Here is a 20,868-nt window from a genome sequence, read left to right on the forward strand (position 1 = left end):
AATCAATGAAAAAATTTTGTGAAAGCAATTTAAAACTTCAAGGGATGTTTGTGTAATTTATGAAATTTCAAGGAGCTTTGTTAAAAAACATAAAACCTGAAGGAATTTTAGTGCAAAGAACTCTTTATTAAAAGTAATTAGGGTTTAGACGTCGTGATGGTGCTAGAGATGTGGTGATATGTATAAGAGAGTGAGGAATTGACAAATGTCAAGACATGGTAACTATGGCTTGGGAACGTGACACCTCACACGTACAAATGTCTTTTTCTTTTTTCTTTTTTCTTTTTTTATAACAATCGATGGGATGTAAACATACCCGTAATAAAACTAGATCATTGTAGGGTTAGCCAAAATTTAGGTAAATGTAAGATAACACCTACCATTAAACCAAAGGCTACTTGGTACATATACAAATTGTCTTTGCATTCTAATTGACACCCAAATGAACTTGTGTTGTTGGCCTTCTAATTGACTAAATAATTATACGTGTAAGTCCACACCACACCATAAAAACCGAGTATTTTATCTTCCCTCAACTTGGTTTTTTTCCTAACACCCATCTGAATGCTTTGCGTTCAGCCCCTATGAGGTTAAATCCAAATAGCTTCCTTTAACCTTGCATGCCTGAGGAAAACTTAATAGACACGTTGAGCTGTCACAAAGCTACCAATACGTTCAATCCAACGATACACAAACTGCAGGCAAACTTCAATGCCACGAAAACTCCATTAATATGATGAAACCGGAATCTACAGATTTCACTATGTAAATGGGATCAGTTACACATGATACAATCGCATACAGAAGATTCTCAAGCATTTTGCTAACAAAGCTTTCTGATACAAGAATATGGAAAAATCAGACTCATGTATGGATGCCACCCAGCTGAGCCAAGTCACGGAGATTGAAACCCGACCACACTTTGAAAATGGAAGATTTACAAAACGAATAATGCTGGCTCATCTGGATCACAAACCAGTGTAAAATATGTTGCAATGGCACTCAGTAGTAAATATGGCTGTCATACCATTGGATTTCTACTCTGTCCTCAATTGCAATCACTCTGTACAGTATGAGTCATCCAACGAACGGGAGGAGGGTCCGTAGGGTCGAACGTGTTCCCGCAAGAATAAGTGAATTCCCACCAGCCAGCAGAGTCTCATATTACATGAAACAAGGGGAACAATGAATATACCCTTCTGAATTAATTTTAGCCTTCTAGATGCTGAATATGTATTTTTGCCGATACAATTACAAATTCCTCACCCAGAAAAAACAGGCCAAAACCACTATAAACAATCCCCTTTTTCACCTCCGAGGAAAACACAGCCAGCTCACATATGCACTTTTTGACCAACACTTACTGAGCTGGCTTTTCCAAACAAAACCATGTGATTATCAATGAATTCTAACCTCACAATATTCCATTCAAAACCCTCTGATAATAATCATACTGTCTTGTTCGCCATGCATCCAAGCTGCTGCTGATCAAAGAAAGCACCAAGGACACACATTGCTGATGGAAAATATCAAGCAACACTGTTACAACCATAGCAATGAAACATAATACAGTTCAAGAACAAAACAAGAAAACAAAATCAAACCTCCTCTGTCAAACTCAGGTGAAATCGTTTCCGTAGGTTCTGTATTGTCCGTGTACCACCTTTAAAGCATGGGAAACCAGAGTCCTGGTCCAAAAACATTTTCAAACAGTAGCCTGAGTCAGCCAGCCATAAAAGGAGGCATTTTTAAGATTCTTATTCTTTGTGAGAAGAGATTAGCCATCAATAGACTAGCACATGCACACCTTTGGGTTTTGTCTCTTTTTTTTAATGAAACATTTTATTGAATTAAAAAAACCAAAACCAGTGCATCCATCAGTGGTCAAGATGTCCACTACAAACAGTATAACATACTGAACAAAGCTCAAACACCAATCTTCAAGAATATGGTAAAATAGTAATTCCTGAAATTCTGAAGCCACTGAGAGGCCCATAATAATATATAATTATCCATTGTCTGGTTGGGTATACAGGACACCCACATTACCCTGATATAACATAATGGGTCCAAAATTAGAACTAGGGAATACTCTCTCTCTCCAAAAGTAGGGGGAGAGAGAGAGAGAGAGAGAGAGAGAGAGAGCAGGGGCAGGAGAGCTAGGGGATTACTAAACCGTCCTAGCACCTAACATAAGAAGGCTGCGCCCAAACATTAGGCCGGTCCAAAAAAGAGTTCTGCACTAAACATCCAGACCAAAACTATGAGACCATAACAGAAACTGGCCATCTCGCTACAACAGGAATATTTGGGCCACAAATACGCTTAACATTACATCCAACGGTCATAAAATATTTATATATATGAGTTCATTGACAGCTAAAGTTGGTGTTACCTGCAACATCTCAACAAGAAGAATAATGCGCTCCGCATGCTTCCGACATGTAAGGAATCCTTGAATGCACAAAACCTGAAGACAAAAAAACAGATTTACAAGACATCTAAAGACATACATCTTTACAAAAATTTAAAAAATACACAAGTGTTTTCTCTTGTTACCTTAAAATAATCAAAGAACTCGCTCGGAACTCCCTCGGCATCAGAGTCCATGACCTAGCATAATCAGAATAGTCCATTCAATTCCACATTTAAAACTTAAAAGGCAAAATGATTCACCCTAAAATGTTCAATACAAGCAGCAAGGAAGACTGTTGCACACAATATGGCAAGAAAGATAAACAAAGCCAGCCTCCATCTCTTACCTCAAGAAGTTCACGTGTTAATTTGAATGGAGCACTCTCAAAATTTACACCCCCAGGTGAATTGGAGAGCATGAAGCCAAAATCAATATGTATAATATGACCCTCTTCGTCCATTAAGAGATTTCCATTGTGCCTATCCTTTATCTAAACAACAAACACGTAGATGGAAAACAATTACACCTCCTTCAAAGACTAAACCAGGAGAAACTAAGGATAGAAAGTACATGAGAAACTAAATGTCTCTCTAGCACATGCTTCTGAAAATGAGAACAAATGTAAAATATTTAGTAGATGTATTTCAATCTGCATCATCATATATGATTTTTTCACACACATCTATATCACATATGGCAGATGCCGGTATTAACTTAAAAGACTCATGCAAATAATTACCAATTCCACGCTATTACTTTTCATGCACGTCAATATTAGATTAATGTTCAGGAAATAAATAACTTTATTGTGAGAATCAAAGTACTGAAATTTTAGGGATTACAATCTTGCGTACAAATACCAGCATACATTTGTTGTCAGAAAGCCAAGTAATTCTTAATTACATTGTTATTAAAACCGGTATACCCTTGTACCAGTGACATAAACGATTTTGCTAACATAAAGGAGTTTGCTACATTTGAAGTACAAGTTAATAAGCAACTAACATGAACAATTTTTTACCAATTCCAAATTTCTCTAAACATATTAAATCAAGAACTGATAAACATAATGGTTGACTAACAAGCAGCAGTGACATGCATCTGAGATCACATATAGCCATAGTGGGATAAACATAACATACAATATATATATATATATATATATATCAGATGTTCTCCTATGCGGACGTCCGGACATTATTATCATGTGGACACCATGTATTTTCTACTACCCCTCCCTGCTTTCCTCCCTGTTTACAATGGCTTTCGCGTCCACAGGAGAATATATATATATATATATACACACACACAACAAGCCATTTCTGAAACTAACATTTGCTTTGAAGCTTAATTTCATTTGAGTTGCCCTCTACACAACCCCATAACAGTAATATCACATTAACATGCTTTTGTTATACAGTTGAAAAAAGGAGGGGAGAGGGAGAGAGAGAGAGAGAGAGAGAGAGAGAGAGAGAGAGAGAGAGAGAGACATACTTGCAGAAGGTAGCACACCAGGGAATATCCGGCCATACTTTCAACAAAATTCCTCTGTGGAAAAAATAGAAAGAAAGTTCAATCCAAGCCTCTTTGTTCACTAAGAATGTTAGGTTTCACTGAAACTAACTATAACTAACTAAATGTAACCCAGCGGCATGATAAAATTGGCTCTGAGCTGTTGCAGTTCTTGGATCTGCACATTTTTTCCCACATGTGTGAACTTTTTTCTTTAGATTCATTTAGATGACCAAAAAATTGGTTGGGTTATTTAACTTGATATGAGACTCGGTAATCTGGTACTTGAAAAAGAACTGAGAATACCTAAGATTTAATTTATATACACAGACCAAGATGAAAAACCTATTTCAACATTTGGCCACATCACGGCGTCTGAAGTTCTTTTCTGTCAAGACTAATCAAAATCTGACAGAATAGGAGTAGATGCAGACTTATCCACAACTTACATACGAAAATAGACCATCAACCCAAACTTATAATAGTGATGCATCTCATCAATATCAAATAAGCCATTATTAGTATGTCAAAAGCTGTACACAAGTCATCCAGAAGTAACGATAAAGCTTTTTAGAATGGACAGGGTAAAGGCATGTATATGGCAAAAACTTCGAAAAGAATACATGGCTTCAGATACTGCCGAAAGAGCCTCAAACAGATATACATTTCCTGTAAGTCAGGTAATTGAACAAATGACATTACAAGAGCCACTACAATTTGAGACCATATGACATGCTCTAGAGATTAAATATCTACAGTTTATAGGTAAAAAGGGCATTCAAATGATACCTCAATGTGAATTACATTTCTTATTTTCATCGTAAATGCTATGCTTCAGCAACCAATTGATCCAAGTCCGACAATGTCATCTAAGGTACAAACAACCTGAATCTGGACAACTCTCTATTCTCAGGACCTTTCGGAATCTATGGTCAAATAATTAAATGCTACTTTATTTGTTGAAGAACAGCGTAGTGACCATGCTTAATATAAAGATCTTTTCACCCACAGATATACCATCATTTCACTTCTGGAGTTGCGAACAAATAACAATAATAAGAGAGGAGAGAGAGTGATTAAAGGCAATTCTTAAAGTTCCCAATTCCACTGAGAGTTTCCAAATTCTTCCTATCAGTACTTCTAAATTTTAAATCTTCCTATCAGTACTTCTAAATTTTAAAACAAATAAAATAAGAAACGCAGCAGGCATTCCCCCATTGCAATAGATTGCAATGAATCATGATGAGGATAAAGCTGACTTAATCAGAAGACATTTTTAAAGCAACCTGCTACATCAGGTTGGAGATTACCTGGGCAAGTTTAAAACTGGGAGAATTTTCTTGATACTTAGCAACAAAGAAGTCTCGCAAGCTCGTGATGTCAGGATATCTACTTTTGATAGAATGAAGTGAAGCCTATAATACAACAAAGGACATTATGAAAGAGGTGGTGAAGTTTTGAAATTATTAGTTCACTTACACAAGGGTACAGGATTACCGTATCTGGAATTGTTTCAATGAGAGCTGTGTAGGAAGAAGTAACTAAGACTTCATAAGGGCGCAACCAGAGGGGAAGACCAGCTTCTTGGAATATATCTGCCATCAAATCCAATGATTATAGTCTTCAACTAGTTTTGATGAGTGGGTTCAACTACTGTGAAACAAAATGCAACAACGAAATGATTTGGATAAATTTGGAAACATACATAACAAGCAGTAATCAACTACTATTGCCAACTAGTCTAATTTATGTCTAATGTGGGACCACTAGAGATAATTAATTGAACAAATATGAAAGTACTGAGGTTGATGGAAATAATAGTGGTTCATATTAACGAAAATATCAACGAACATGTCAACATTGGTTGAACAGAAACGACAGATTTGGTTATGTTTTTGTTTTTTGAGAAGAAACAAAATTTATTGAAGCAAAGGCAAAAACACAGATTTGGTTATGTTAAATCACTCAATTAACACATCAGTTGAACTATTTCATATAATAACATATCTATAATAAGGCTGGACCTCAACTGGCCTTTTATAGCCGATCGAGTTCCATAACTACCTATTTGGATCCCACTCCAACAGGTTTTTTTTCCCTCTTAGTATCTTGTTCTATTTTAAGTGTTTAAAAAGAATATAAATTGGGTTTAGGAGTTCTATGTGAAATCGGACAGTGTGATCTCTGTCTTGAGCCCCAAAAATCTGTGGTAGCCAACTCAATTTAATAAGGAGTCAAAACAAAGGGGCAACTCTCATCCATGGATTACACAACACAAACTAAGAGCATTTCCTGAAACACTGGGTGCCCAGTAGAGAGTTACACAATCAAACCTATTGGAATGGTTGGTCCTCAACCTGGAATATCTGAGCAGGAGCTAACTCATTCATTATAGTGCAGTTGAGGAGACATGAAATCTGAATTGACACTAAAGAAAGAAAGAAAAAATTGCCAATCTGATAATACTTAAAAAGATACTCCATGTTCTTGTAGGGTGAACCGAAGCACTACACTACGAGAGTACAGATCAAAAAAATATGGAAGAGAAACTGGAGTCAAAGTGAAAATAGGGTGGTACGAGAAGATTCTGAGTAATATCTGTTTATCATATAAATTCAATGTGAAAGTGAAGGAGAAACTGTTAAAATATTGCGTTTTTTTTATTATGCTACTGGGTACTTGTGTTGTCTCAGATGGTAGTACCTGAGTAATAACTGTTTATCATATAAATTCATCATGAAGGAGCTGATTTTATCAAACCGTAAGCCTACTCCCTAAACTCTTACTCTCTAATCTATCTTACTCCTCTATCTAACCTTAGCCTTAGATTAACAAACTCTACCTGGAAGCAGAAACAAATCAATCCAGAAAGTTGTCCAGAAATTTGTAAACAAAAGAAAGGAAAAAAGCATACAATTATGTGAAGGTGAAATCAGCATGACATTATCATCACAGTGGCATGGTTTTTTGTACTGAGTTTTATGGGGATCTTTTGGAATTTGAAAATCATACAATGCGTTTTTCTAGTCTTGACCTAATTTTGCACCCGTTTTTCAGTTGATTTTCTTGGCATGAACTAGACCTAGAGGTGCCAACTAGCTTTCTTCAAGTGGATTTCGACTGATTCTCCACAAACAACTCCAAGAGAAAGAAACAAGAGACAGCGTCTTTATCATCACCTGGTCATAGTGCAACACAAGTAACAAAGAGGACACTCAGAAAGGCACTTTATCTAGGCGCACTGTCCAGTTCAATGTTTCTACAATGCATCTGTTTACCTAATGGGTTTAAAGAAAGTATATTGTTTGACCTAATCAAACCAAAGATTGAGCAGTAATAGAGAGAGAGAGAGAGAGAGAGAGAGAGAGAACTACCATCCCCAAAACAAAAAATACTTAGAAAAAGGACACCTACCATAAAAGTGAGAAATAAGTTGCACAGCAAGATGCTCCTGCCTACAATCATCACCACTCTTCACAATAACCTGCACAAAGTACAGATGAAGCTAAATACAATATGATACCTAACTTACACTTATACAACTGATAGAATGGCAGAGAATGTACACAAAACAAAAAAACCAAGGCCATTAAAACTTAATAGTTACATAGCTAAAACATAAAACACCTCAAGCATTCATGAAAAGGAAATGACAAGTGACCAAAAGCCAACCCCAATTAAAATTTCCACCCATTCAAAGGGTGACTAAGTTAGTTTAACATACATTATTGTTTTATTTCCAAACAGCCAAAGCTTTTCAGGTCCACTGGTAGTCCAATATGGAATTGAATCACTTGTTCCAAAAGTCCTGTGATCTAAACTCTCATTCCCAATCCCCAAGTTTGCAAGGTATACAGCGGGGCTGCAACCATATGCTTCTCTCTCGAGTCATTTACAGCTGCACTACTCTTAAATCCCATGAAATCATATTAAAAATCAATTCAAAAATTTTGGTATTAAAAAAGATCAACATGCCACTAAAAAATCCAAAAAGACAATAATAGTTTTGTCTTAACCAGCTTGATCAGAAAACCAGAAGATAAATTTAAGAACGATGTAATTTGTCAAAATCATGTTCAACGTAAACTCATTCAAGTGGGGCAGGGGTAGCCATTGAATTTCCAATTTCCCTCAACTTTACCAGAAATCTTGTTCATGAATGAAACCTTTCCTTCACTATCTTGATGAGACTTTAAGTTAGTAATGCACACTCAGAATAACATATCACATGAGCATTTTTTTTTTTTTTTTCTATAAGGCACTCCCTTGCATGCATATATCAAGCTTCCACTACCAAAAACATGATTAATACTTGTTCACTGTGCTTGAAAGCATACAAACACCACAGAGAGAGAGAGAGAGAGAAGCAGGTTAATACTCACAGAGCGCAAGTCCCAACCAGGTAGTCTTCCATGAACTGAAGCTTTGCGTATCCTCTCCTTCTTTACCTCCCAAAGTTCGCCAGACAAGGCGTTGCTGGCCTCGGGAGTACTGCCATTAGCCTGGTGAAAAATGTGAATGCCATCAGACAATAGAATTCAGCATCTACATGAGATAACTTCTAACACAATTTCAATTTTCATGAATTTTCACCATTGGCCGTGCATCTGACGAATCCTGACCAGCCCCTTTCAGAGGGAGTCCAGGAGGAGCTTCTCCTTTCGCTGCAGCAGCCTGAAGAAAGTAAAATTTAATGAACAAGGAAAGAAATTAGAAACTAAGTTCAAGATTAAACTAATAATATCCATACACCAAAAAAAGAAAATGCAAATTATACAGATACAGAAGTTATTTCAAAAGCACCATTTTGTCATTTGTTTAACTCGAGGCTTCTTCAACCAAAAAAATAAAATAATAACTCGAGGCTTCAATACCATTACTTTTAATCTGTGCATAGAAAGTATCCAGATTCAGGCTAGCATATTACTTAAGGATTATGCTTGTTCTTCAATAATGTGGGATTTGTTAGCAGCTGTGAAGCGAGACTAGAAATCTTCGTTTAGTGAGCATGTCCTGTTTTACATCCTTTTGATTTGTACTTTCTTGTTTTTACTTCTTTCCAAGATTGTGGATTCCTTATCCACTCTTTCTAATTAGCTTTCCTACTTTAATAAAATCATGTTTCTTTTCCACACAAAAAACGACAATAGAACTTTCATGCTACAGCAATATCAATTTATGGGTTAAGAAATTGACATGATTTGTTCTCTAATAAAACTTATATAGAAAAAATATATATAAATAAAAATATAAAATTCTCAGTCGTTCAAATCAAATGTAGATGCCTAAAATACATTGTGGGTAATCATCCCTTACTTCAGCACCTCATTAAAAAAATCGGTAATGTTCAGACAATCTACAGGGCTACACATTCAGACAAGACAATGATTCAAATACATGTTCAGACAATCTACAAGGCTACACATTCAGACAAGACAATGATTCAAATACAAATTTTCAATATACAAAATAGCAGACTGACTGGCAAGAGAGCATTGCCCCTTAGAAAATGACTATATGTATGTGTTTGTGCGTGTGTACATATATTCTTATCGGTCTATTGATATTGGCAAATGGAGAAACTAGACAAGTCCCTCTAGAAACAATTCCATCAACATTGGAAGATAACTTACAAAAAGCAACAATAATAAATTACTTGTTTTCATTCAGAAATCAATAAATGCCAAATTAACATCAATAAGTGCTGATGACCAAACAAAGCCTACCTTTACTTCCTCTATAGCCACTGTACTTGGAACACGACGATGTTCCTTCCGTCGAGGGGGTCCTTGATCCTCAATGTCCTCCATTCTAACACCAGGATCTGCAGTAAGCACTACCCTTACCCACTCCAAATCACTCCCTTGCGCTACTTTTGATGCAATTACAGCCTCTCCACGTTGACAACTCCCTGATATATTCTCTGCTTTCACTGTCTGGCCATGCAATTTCTTCTCCACAGATATTTTAACAGTAACAAATTTCACTTTTGTCTCTGACGTATGTGACATTGCCTGGTCAATTGCTTGAGCAGTAGAGCTCGACATCCTATCATTACTATTACGATAGACCTCCTGGACAGTCCACAATGGATACGCCCAGGGAGGTGGTCTTGTCAGAAGTGCATCCCCATTTGCTAAAGGAATTCCTCCTCGAGAAAGCTTTTGAGAACCAGATATGTCCTTTGGATTGCTTAAATAAGTTTTCACAAAATAAAATTAAAAAAACAAAAGAAATGAAATGTCTCAGTTTCAAACAGATAACAAGGACCCCTGCTTCCATTATCTAACAATGAAACTTGCTTGAATAAGAGGCAAAACTATATCATAGTCAAATGCACAAATTAAGCAACTGTAAGCGTACCCTGGAATTTCACTTTTCAAGACTTCAACACAGATTAGATAAGGTGCCTTTTCCCTAGAATTCAAAAGAACAGCTTCATCTTCCGGAATATAAACCACGCGATACATCCCCTTCCCCATTGGAAAGCAAACTCCTAACATTATAATCAGCAATATTAAATTAAAGTATGGAGATAACTGTTGACATAAATGCCATAAATGTCATAACTTTATATCGACAATGCATAGAAAAACTGCAGAATATGATAACTGAAAGGGTAAAATACAATTCAGAACAGTAGGTGACAGAATCCCTCAATTTTTTTATGCATTGGTTGTATATGCACATGCATTATCTGTGCAATCAAATTTCATACCTTGAAAAGAAATCCAATAAATATGATTTAGTTTAAAAGAGGCTGAATCTTAACTAGGATCGTCAAGTTCAATAAGAAATTTTCACTTTCAAGCTTTGATGAAAAGGAAACTGAATTTTATTGCAAAATGACAATAAATAAAATAAAAAGAAAGGTGGCCAAGATGGCCACAAAAGAAAACTAAACAGCGAAATAGCAGTTAGACCAAGCAACACAAAAAACTTCCAGCAAAAGAACAAAAACTCAAAATAAACTTTTGACAGGAAAGCTAGCGGATGGCTGCATTCCAATCCCAACAAATGCTCCTAAAGGACATATCTACAAAGTCTGTAGAAGTCGAAGCCCATAGTGAGGAGCAACATATATGTGCCCCAGCCCTTGTTAATAGTCCATTTTTTAAGTTCAAAACAACATTAATAGAAAAGACAAAAATATTTATACGTGTTTTAGAGTTATTGAGGGGTGAGAGGTGGGGAAAGATGAAAAACAGTTTTGGAGGAACTGGAAATGAAAGAACAAAATAAAATTTTGAGGAATAAAACAAAATACTATCCATAAACCGCAGAAGAGAATCAAAAAGATCAGTTATAACTTATATACTACATGATTCTCAGACAAAAAGATGCAATGCCAGATATTGCAAACTGACATACAGAACACATTTTGCAAACCATTTCCAATATCTTGGAAACAATATATATCGAGAACCAATATCTTGATAAGTAGTGTACAATAAGTTTTTAAAATGAGTCAGAAATCATATACATAGAAGCAGGCAAAACATTTCTGACATTTTTAGAACCTAAATTTCTGCAATCTTCTCAATTCCCAAAAAATACTTTGGTAAATATAACACAGAGTGCCCTGAAAAGCATTTGTCTTCAGAATATAAGATGTAACTTGAGAAACCATTTCACATGAGAATATTGACTAAAGAAATACCTCCATTATTTTGAGCCTCATCAATGTGCAAATTGATCTCCGCAAGTGACTAGAAATGCAAGAATAACAAACACATGTCAGAAAAGAAAAAAGAAACATGCACATGTATTTATGATATCCAAAAAAAATTATGTTAGATTACTTGTATTAGGTTAGTTAGGTTCCATTTAAAATTTTCACTTTTTTAGCATTTAGACCAATGGTCTAGACTTATCATTTTTCATATATTGATTACAATTTTAGATCAAATTACATATTAGAAAACGAAAAGAATCTATAGAAAAATAAAAATAAAAACTGGTTTCTGAAAAAAAATTCTACGGCTACAAAGTAATATCCAGCTGTGGACAAGAGGTCCAACCATCTACACAAGTTGACCTTTTACTTCTATCATAAATTACTAATAAATTTACAACAGTTAATGAAAAGTTTATTAAATTATGCATTATAGTGAACATTTTTTAATGAATTTTGTGAATATGAAAACCTGAAGAACCTAACTGTATCTACATCTACGTACATAGACACACAGATACACAAGGGGCATGCTAAACTGGCATCAGCATAAAACTAGCAAGTTTATACTGCTTAATAACTTTTTTATAGCAGTTCTTTTCAGCCACACTGACAGCTAGATCTAGTGCTTTAATAATGCACACAATGTTACCAAATTCAAGCTGACATGATATAGGCAGCCATTCCATCAACAAGACTCAATTTCTACTTTTAATATCAAATTTAGAAGAAAAATTACTAATTCCAATACCATATAGATACACTGGATTGACTTGAAATACACATGGTTAGCAGGATTAGAGCATTAATCAACCGGAGGACTGATGAAAAAGAAAATCTGTAAATAAAATAAAAATAAAAATAAAACCACTAGTTTTATATCGGCGTCAACCATGCGATCTTCAATTGGAAATATATGCTATGTGTGTGCAGAGTTAATCTAAATGATAAGCCAGACGAGCATGAACCTCACGAAGAGCACTCTTGCGATCTTCAATTGGAAATATATCCACTAAACCATACGACGTCTCACATAGTGACTGCACAAAGTCCAACGACTCATGATAAGCCCCTTTACGGTATTGGGATGCTGTATTATTTGGAAGTGGGGGTTTTGCACTTGACTTTTCATTTTGTTGCTTTGGAGAACCAGGGCGTTTCTGTCAAATCAAACAGTGGACAGATTCAGTACATGAAATAAGTTATGCATCTTTTCGAAAAGAAATTCAACCACTATGAATAAAATAGATGTAACTATTGCCTATAATCCCTTCATCTTGCAGATGAGCGTAGTCTAGGAGGCTATGTTGGTAGGATTAGAGATACTATCATGTCAATGCATCACTAAATTATCAGAAAATATAATATTAAACTATTAAAATAATATAATTAGCAGCTCGTCTGCTACTGAAAGTTGGGGGTGATAACTTCTCTTCCAACCAGTTAAACTAGGGAAAAGACTCCAAAATGACCTATACCCCTGTCGAAGTTCATATTTGAACGCCTCTACAGCTGATGCAGTATATCCATATACATGTTTAAAACTTTTAACTTAATATGGAGAGCTTAAGTTAATCTAACTCACTACTTTCTAAGCTTCCTTCCCCACGAATATATGGAGATCATCATACAGCTTTAAGTTACTCACTACCTTCTAAGCTTCCTCTCCACGATTCTGAATCATTCAAAGTTCCATGTCTTTAAATATTATCATCCCACAAAAAAGTTTCGTTAAGAGCCCTTTCCATTCCTATACTCTATCAGTCGTTTGGCTCCTGATCTAACAGAATCAACCACCTTATCAACATAATATTACTTTCTTCCATGATAATTTTCCTTCACTTCTCATCTCATTTCTTCAAACAATAATTTTCAGCTTCTAGTCCCACATCTACTTATTGGAATCCTGCACTCAATTCCCTTTCTGTGATACATTTTTTATTTGAATGTTTTTTTCTCAGGGATCAGTCTCTCATCTGAAATCTCCTTCTTACATCTTGTCTTTTCTACATCAGAGTATATATATATTTATCATCCATATGATGCACCTTTAAAATAACCAAATACTTATCACTCTTTTTTGACACATGTATATGTTGTTATGAGGTTATATAAACACCTTAAACCATAATCGGAAAAACTTAATGATAAATATAAGAATAAACTAGGAAATCTTTATGTGTTTGCACATGTGTATATATCAAAACTACACCGCATATGAACGTATTTATCAAAGCCACAGTACGAGCCATGTAAATCAGTATTTACAACTTCACTCAAACAGATTGTGCATTTCAATCTGTCATCTCAGCCTACTACACTGCATATGAACGTATATATCAAAGCCACAGTACAACCCCCATAAATAAGTAAATACAACTTCATCATTCAAACAGGTTATGCATTTCAATCCATCATTTTAGCCTACTTATTTACGCTAACTTCTATATACCTATCCAATAAGTAAAGAAAACTCAATATCCAGAACTACAAGTAGCCATAACATCTGCAACTGGAACTTATACACGAGAACGCATAATTTCAGTGGCCTTTTAGAACTGCAAAGCCAATAGCAGGGCCTATATGACCGAAACTGACAATCTAATGTTTGGTAACTTTCAAGAGAATGAATTACCAAAATCTAAAAATCAAAAACTAAATTGAACAGATTATACTGGATTACATACAACATTGAAAGAAACATAAGACATTGTAGTGTAATTCAAGAATTTCGAAGTTGACAAAATCCCTCAAAAAATCATCTAAGAATTTACAACAAATCATTACTAAATATGTAGCACATTTTGCACAAAATCTAACAAAACTACAGGAAAAGGCAGCCTCATTAATAATTTAATTAATTATGTAGTAGGGGAAAGAGCCGGCACTGCATAACGAAGGCCAAACTTACACTACCAGCGAAGCAACAGATAGATAAGTAGATGCAAGCTTACCTCTTTGTGTTTTTTTGAACCAAATAGCTCCGAGTCTTCAACTGAACGGTCACGATCTCTAAACAATTTGCGGAAAAAATTCTCAGTCCCTGGACTACTTTCTAACAAGCCACCATTATTGCTGTTTTCAGTGGCAGCAGTACTTTTCGCATCTTCAGGGTGCACACGGAACAATCTTCGGAACAATGAAAAGTCAGAAGGCTCTTCTTCCTCTCCATTCCCTTCCTCAGTTTTATCATTCCCATCTTTCTTGTCGTCAAACTTATCCCTGAAGAGTTTTCGGAAGAAACCCTCTTTTTCATCAGCTTCAGCTGATCTTGAACATCTTTCTTCAGAGTACGATGCATCCTCATCTATATTCTTATCAATTCGATCTTTTTTGTCCTCAAATTTATCTTTGAAAAACTTCCGAAAGAACCCATCTTTTTCTTCATCTTCCACTGATTTAGAAATTGATTTATCGTCAGAATCACTCTTACTATCACGAAACAATCTCTTAAAAAATCCCTCTGAGCTCGATGTTAATTCCTCATCATCACCTCTACTATCCCTTAATAGCCTCTTAAAGAACCCATCCTTTTCTGCATCATCATCATCCTTCTCTGACGACTTCCTGAAAAGCAAAGAATCTCTAATCTTAGAACCCATCTCATCATCACCTCTACTGTCCCTTAAAAGCCTCTTAAAGAACCCTTCTTTTTCGGAGTCATCCTCATCTTTCTCCACCGACTTCCTAAAGAGCAATGCATCTCGAACCTTTGGCCCTGGTATGAATTTTTTAAATATTTTGTTCTCATCAGGAGAGAACAGACCACCATCCTCTTGCAGATTGTTCCCTGATGAAGGCGAGAAAGAAAAAGACCTCTGAGCAGGTGGGGAAGACGTTAGTGACAACAACTTCTGTTTTGATGACAATATTTTATTCAATACCTGGTTCTTGCTCCCAGGGCTGGCCGACTCACTTTGAGGACGTATCAAAGGCGGCCACTCACCCATCAAAGTGGCCGCAATCTGACACTTCTCTTGAATCCTACTAATTCCTTCATTATCATCAGAGTCTTCAAGCTCCGCCAATAAAAACCAATGCACCTTCAGGGCTATCTTAAGCGACTTAGAGCACATATCAATCACAAACTTATCCAAAGACGGGCTAGGCTTGTGCACTGACATATAACATATTTGAAACAAGTAGCTCTCGATACCCGATAAGGGAAGAGTGTACATTCGATTACAAAGGTAATCACGTACCCCCGAGTGCTCATGCTTGTATAGGTAGCTAACAGCGATCCACTCGCAGAAAAATGCTGAGTCAAAGAACCGAATGAGCCACCCATTCTCACCGGTGTCACTCGACAGGTTGCTGCGGGAAGTGATCTCTCGAGGCGAATCTCCCTGAGCTTTGGAGAATCCAAGGCGGAACTTTAAAATGGGGCCATCCATTCACATTCACTTTAAATTTAATTTTCTGGTAATTACCTACAAAAATTCAAGCAAAACAGTTTCAAACTACAAACCTAGAAGAAGCAATGAGGTCAGATTATTAAATTGAATTTCCTCAACTGATAAACCTACACATTATACCTACTAATTTACAAAAATTAATTTACTGTGTACTACCATTCGAATTAAGGCGTGAAATTAGTACTGTATATGATTCTTTAAAAAGAAAAGAAATTGGTACTATATATAATGGTATAATAATCCAATTCAATCTGCTACTTAATACTTAATTGGTGAGTACATAGTTGCCTAATTCGCTCATCCCCTCCGAATTTCGATCTGGATCGAGCGTACGGTATCGATCTGGAAAGAAAGATTTAACGAATCAGATTTCTCGATGAGAGAACAGTACCTGGATGATCAACGTCGCTGCCAAAACTCCGGTCGTTCCAAGTGCAATCTGGTCACCACCGCCGAGAGCAGACGAGCAATAGAGGGAGAGTGCCGCGAAAAAGGATATCGGTGGAGAGAGCCATGGACAGAGCAGACGAGCAATAGAGGGAGAGGGAGAGGGAGAGTGCGATAGCTGAGCCCACGTTTAATTCTTGCGTGTACGATCTTGGGCAACGTAGGAGGTGGAGCGATAAATGGAGAGGCATAAGGGGGAAGATATTGGGTTCGAAGAGCCTGGGTGGGTCTTTCAACATAAAAACAGCACCCGCCCAACCAAGGGATTAAAAATGAGAACCTGTGAGTACGGCCTACATTAAAAACGTCACTTATACTCCTTATCTATCTTTACTCAAACAAATCCTAATTATTTAAAATTCTGGCAGTTTGATATTCATTTCAATCTTTAGTTTTTAATTTTTTAATTTTTAATTTCTAAAAAATAAAACTTATTTGGTAACTGAATTTCAGTTTTAAAAAAAAAGTGATAACTAAAAGTGCATATTACAAAGAGTTCATAGAATTTTTTGGTGAATTTTTTGAAATTAGGATGATTTTTTTTTTTTTTGGGGTGAATTTTGGATTTGGAGGTTCCCAAGCTTGAATTGAGTCTGTTACCAAATGCAAGAATGGAGCGGTCGAGTCCAAATCGGGAGGTCCCAAATACGAGTTTTAGTAACTATAGTACATTTCATGTGTGGAGATGTAAAAATAATGAATGAAAAACGAGCGCAAACAAAGTGAAAACGAAAATATGTTTTCAGTTTTCAAAAAAAATGAAAATTAAAAGTGAAAATTAAAAATGAAATGTTTATCAAACACCCCTTTTTTTTTGGGGGGGGGTGGGGTTAGAATAATAGAGTTTGTCTAGGTAGGATGGCAGTTTATAAAAACTAGCCAAAATTACCCCTTACTTTCATAAATGTCAGTTTTTATAGAACTTTCGAAAATAGCTAAAAACTCACATAAATGCCCTTAAAAGGAAAACTCGCATAAATAAATAAAAGAAAGTGAGAGAGAGAGAGAGAGAGAGAGAGAGAGAGAGACTGATTCTTTGAGCAACAATGGTGTTCAAGGGGCTCTCACGCAATAACTAAGAAAACAAGGCTAAGCTGAAACCAAAGACATAATTGAGAAGAGGAAGGCTATGGATGCATTGATAAAAGTAGCTTCTACCGGAAAGCACCATCTTTCTGCTTTCCTTGCCTTTAACCATTACTAAACAAGCGGCCTATCTGCATTCTTGGAATCCGAAGCGGGGACAACTTTCCTCTTCCCTTAAGCAATACGGGCCTATATGAAGGGGTCGTATAGATCTGAGTGGCTAGTGGAAGAGAAGGTGAAGCGCAAGGCAAGTTCAAGTGAATTCTTAACATATGAACAAGAAAATATCGTAGCTAATTGGGTAGAGAATAGGGGGCCCATAGTTGGGTTTGTGCATTTTCGCTTTGTCACAGTGGAAGAATTGCATTCTCTTTATGTGTATATAAATTGCAACTCAAGCCTCATGTAAAAAGGAAATGTCAAAATTACAAGAGGAAGCCTTTAGGGAAGAGGTCAAAATAAAAGGAATTTACTACAGATAATGGGATCCTATTCCCCCATAAACGGAAGGGATTGAGATCATGTCCTAGACTAGCAACAAAATCCACAATGAAATTGGCCTCCTTGAAAAACCTGACGAAATTAGACCTCTTCACAGAAAGAGCATAATAAAGCGGATATCCGAAATGGATATATGTAAGGCCCAAGGAGGCTCCACCTTAGCACATAAGTAGTCAATAACTATTTGATTGTCGCCCTCAACCTGAATCATCGCTAACATTTTTCAGTGCAAAAGCTAGGCTGTCACGAAAAGCAAGACATTTCGCCACATTTATGGAAATTTTGCCAACCTTCTTATGGACGTGACTGATTAGTGCATAATTACATATCATTTTGTACCTTTCTAGTTTTTGATTTCATTATGTTTTTTAGTTAAACTTGTGCTTTTAATTTTGTTTCAATGTTTTAAGCTTTAGGACTCATTTAATGCATTTTGGAGTCAAGTTAGCTCAAAATTGTGTCAGCAGATCAGTTGACATCATGGATTGGATTGTACGTGCCCAAGAAGAATGTAAGATCTCACATCAACCAACGGAGAGGGGGTGATGTGCCTTATATATGCACACCCGCATCCATCTAGCACGAGGCCTTTTGGGAGCTCACTGGCTTCGGAGTCGTAGGAACTCCGAAGTTAAGCGAGTTGGGGGCTAGAGCAATCCCAGGATGGGTGACCCACTGGGAAGTTGCTCGTGAGTTCCCAGAAACAAAACCGTGAGGGCAGAGAGGGGGGCCCAAAGCGGACAATATCGTGCTACAGCGGAGTTGATCCCGGGATGTGACAATTTGGTAACAGAGCCACTCTGCCGTGTGGTGCGAGTGTGTCGACAAGGACGTCGGGCCCTTAAGGGGGTGGATTGTAAGATCCTACATCAACCAACAGAGAGGGGGTGATGTGCCTTATATATGCACACCCGCATCCATCTAGCACGAGACTTTTTGGGAGCTCACTGGCTTCGGGGTCGTAGGAACTCCGAAGTTAAGCGAGTTGGGGGCCAGAGCAATCCCAGGATGGGTGACCCACTGGGAAGTTGCTCGTGAGCTCCTAGAAACAAAACCGTGCGGGCAGAGATGGGGGCCCAAAAAGGACAGTATCGTGCTACGGCGGAGCCGATCCCGGGATGTGACAAAGAACCAGCTAATGGGCCATACCATTGGAAAGATGTGGAAGTCTATTTTCTGCAACATTTTACAATTCATGATTCCTAGTCTTCTAAAGGAAGTTATGCAAGTTTTGGCAGCTCAAGGTCAAATTCAGCAGCATCTGCGTTAATATGCCAAAAATGATATTTGAAGGTCTTTCCGATTTTTCCTTGAGCTTGATACATGTTGTCCAAAATTTTAACAACGGAGGGAAAAGCCTAAAACGAGCCTACAAGTAGACTGCAATGCATTGTCATGCATGACATATGCATGAGCTAATTGTTTTTGGTGGGGAAGTTAGGTAAAGTTGGTGAAGTGGGTGTTATAGTTAGATGCAATACTTAAATCAGATTTTTACTTCCTTTAGGCCTATAAATAGTAAGGTTCTCCAAGCTCTCAAACACCTCTCTAGAGCTTGTCTCCCTTCTGTTTCTCAAATTCTCTAAATTCTCAAACATACCCCAAAGGGGGAGCTCTCAAACACCTCTCTAGAGCTCCTCTCCATTCTCTTCCTTAAATTCTCTAAGTTCTCAAACACACCCCATGAGGGGGCTCTCAAACACCTCTCTAGAGCTCCTCTCCCTTCTCTTCCTCAAATTCTCTTAGTTTTTCTTTTAAGTTCTCAATTGTTGTAACAAAACCATTTTGCTATATTTTCATTTATGTTTTTCTTACTTGTACTTTCTTTTTCATTATCATGTAATTTCTTATTTTAAGTTTCCAAGTTTGATTAGTTTTCAAATTTCAATTTTAGTTCTTGTTCTTATTCATTACGCTTATCAATTGATATACTTGTTTGAATGTTTGATTGGCATTTAAACTTGCATGTTAGCTATTTTTGTTGGAATTAAGAGTAGACATCATATGCTTTAATTCGAATTGAACTATGAATAGGAAGAGTATGTATGGACATTCAACAACAAGTATTAGATACATGCTTGGTTGTTTAAAACATTTTTCTATGCTTAATGGATTTCTAATGCTTAATTTATGAATACAAGGTTAGGACTAGACACCATGGCTTAATCATATTTTAGCTAGAATCAATATGAGAATCTGCATTAGACTTGGTAACTTATTTGCTTGAGTTAGTTATTTTCTTTCTTTCTTGTTTTCAATCCTTGTACTTTTTACAATCATCTTTAAATCTTATTTCCATTTCTGTTTTGTACAGAGAATCAAATTGAATCAATCTATCATCAATCCTCATGGATCGAACTCGCACTTACATGTGCTATCCTACCGAACGGCTCGTGCACTTGCGAGTATCATAAGTTAAGGATACAACGAATCAATTTTGGCGCAACTAGATATAACAATAACAATGACCATCCTCATCACTAATAAATATATCGATATTGTTAATTAGGTACAAAATAATAATTTTCAGAGCATTTTTCATATTTAAATATTGTTTATTATTTATCTCTTCATCAACCTATGAAACCCAAAAATTGACACTTGATGAGGGCACCATCTATGGCGCACTAGTGCATTTGTTTTCATTTATTTATTTGAGTTTAAAATAAAACGAAGGGAAACCAGCTATTATAGGGAAACTGTCACTTGCATCCTAAAATAAATTTTTAAAAAAAAACCCAATGGGAGAAATATAATAGAGCCATTTAGTGAAAATATATAACCCAAACTAGGGTTTCTCACCCAGACAGTCGGAC

General features: G+C 36.5%; 1 protein-coding gene across 3 annotated transcripts; it reads right to left on the bottom strand.

The window, feature by feature from the left end:
- Positions 1 to 696: 696 nt before the first annotated feature.
- Positions 697 to 16,713, bottom strand: LOC117620935 (phosphatidylinositol 4-kinase beta 1-like). 3 transcript variants are annotated; one of them, XM_034351194.1, is made up of 17 exons: positions 16,410 to 16,710; positions 14,558 to 16,033; positions 12,572 to 12,763; positions 11,589 to 11,637; positions 10,292 to 10,424; positions 9,655 to 10,120; positions 8,522 to 8,602; positions 8,311 to 8,430; positions 7,343 to 7,412; positions 5,426 to 5,523; positions 5,239 to 5,343; positions 3,911 to 3,964; positions 2,763 to 2,906; positions 2,560 to 2,613; positions 2,396 to 2,470; positions 1,605 to 1,688; positions 697 to 1,516 (listed from the first exon to the last, which is right to left on the bottom strand). In XM_034351194.1, the coding sequence occupies exons 2-17, from the start codon at positions 15,995 to 15,997 to the stop codon at positions 1,415 to 1,417; spliced, it is 3,267 nt and encodes a 1,088-aa protein (XP_034207085.1). In that variant the 5' UTR covers positions 15,998 to 16,033; positions 16,410 to 16,710; the 3' UTR covers positions 697 to 1,414. The 3 variants fall into 3 exon arrangements, 2 of the variants coding, with proteins under 2 accessions (XP_034207085.1, XP_034207086.1); XM_034351195.1 differs by lacking the exons at positions 697 to 1,516; positions 1,605 to 1,688; positions 2,396 to 2,470; ... (2 more) ...; positions 3,911 to 3,964; positions 5,239 to 5,343 and having other exon boundaries at positions 5,440 to 5,581; positions 16,410 to 16,713; XR_004584877.1 differs by lacking the exons at positions 697 to 1,516; positions 1,605 to 1,688; positions 2,396 to 2,470; ... (3 more) ...; positions 5,239 to 5,343; positions 5,426 to 5,523 and adding an exon at positions 7,653 to 7,836 and having other exon boundaries at positions 16,410 to 16,713.
- Positions 16,714 to 20,868: the final 4,155 nt, after the last annotated feature.

This window comes from Prunus dulcis, chromosome 3 (genome assembly GCF_902201215.1).
Source record: "Prunus dulcis chromosome 3, ALMONDv2, whole genome shotgun sequence".
In the NCBI taxonomy this organism is placed as follows: domain Eukaryota; kingdom Viridiplantae; phylum Streptophyta; class Magnoliopsida; order Rosales; family Rosaceae; genus Prunus; species Prunus dulcis.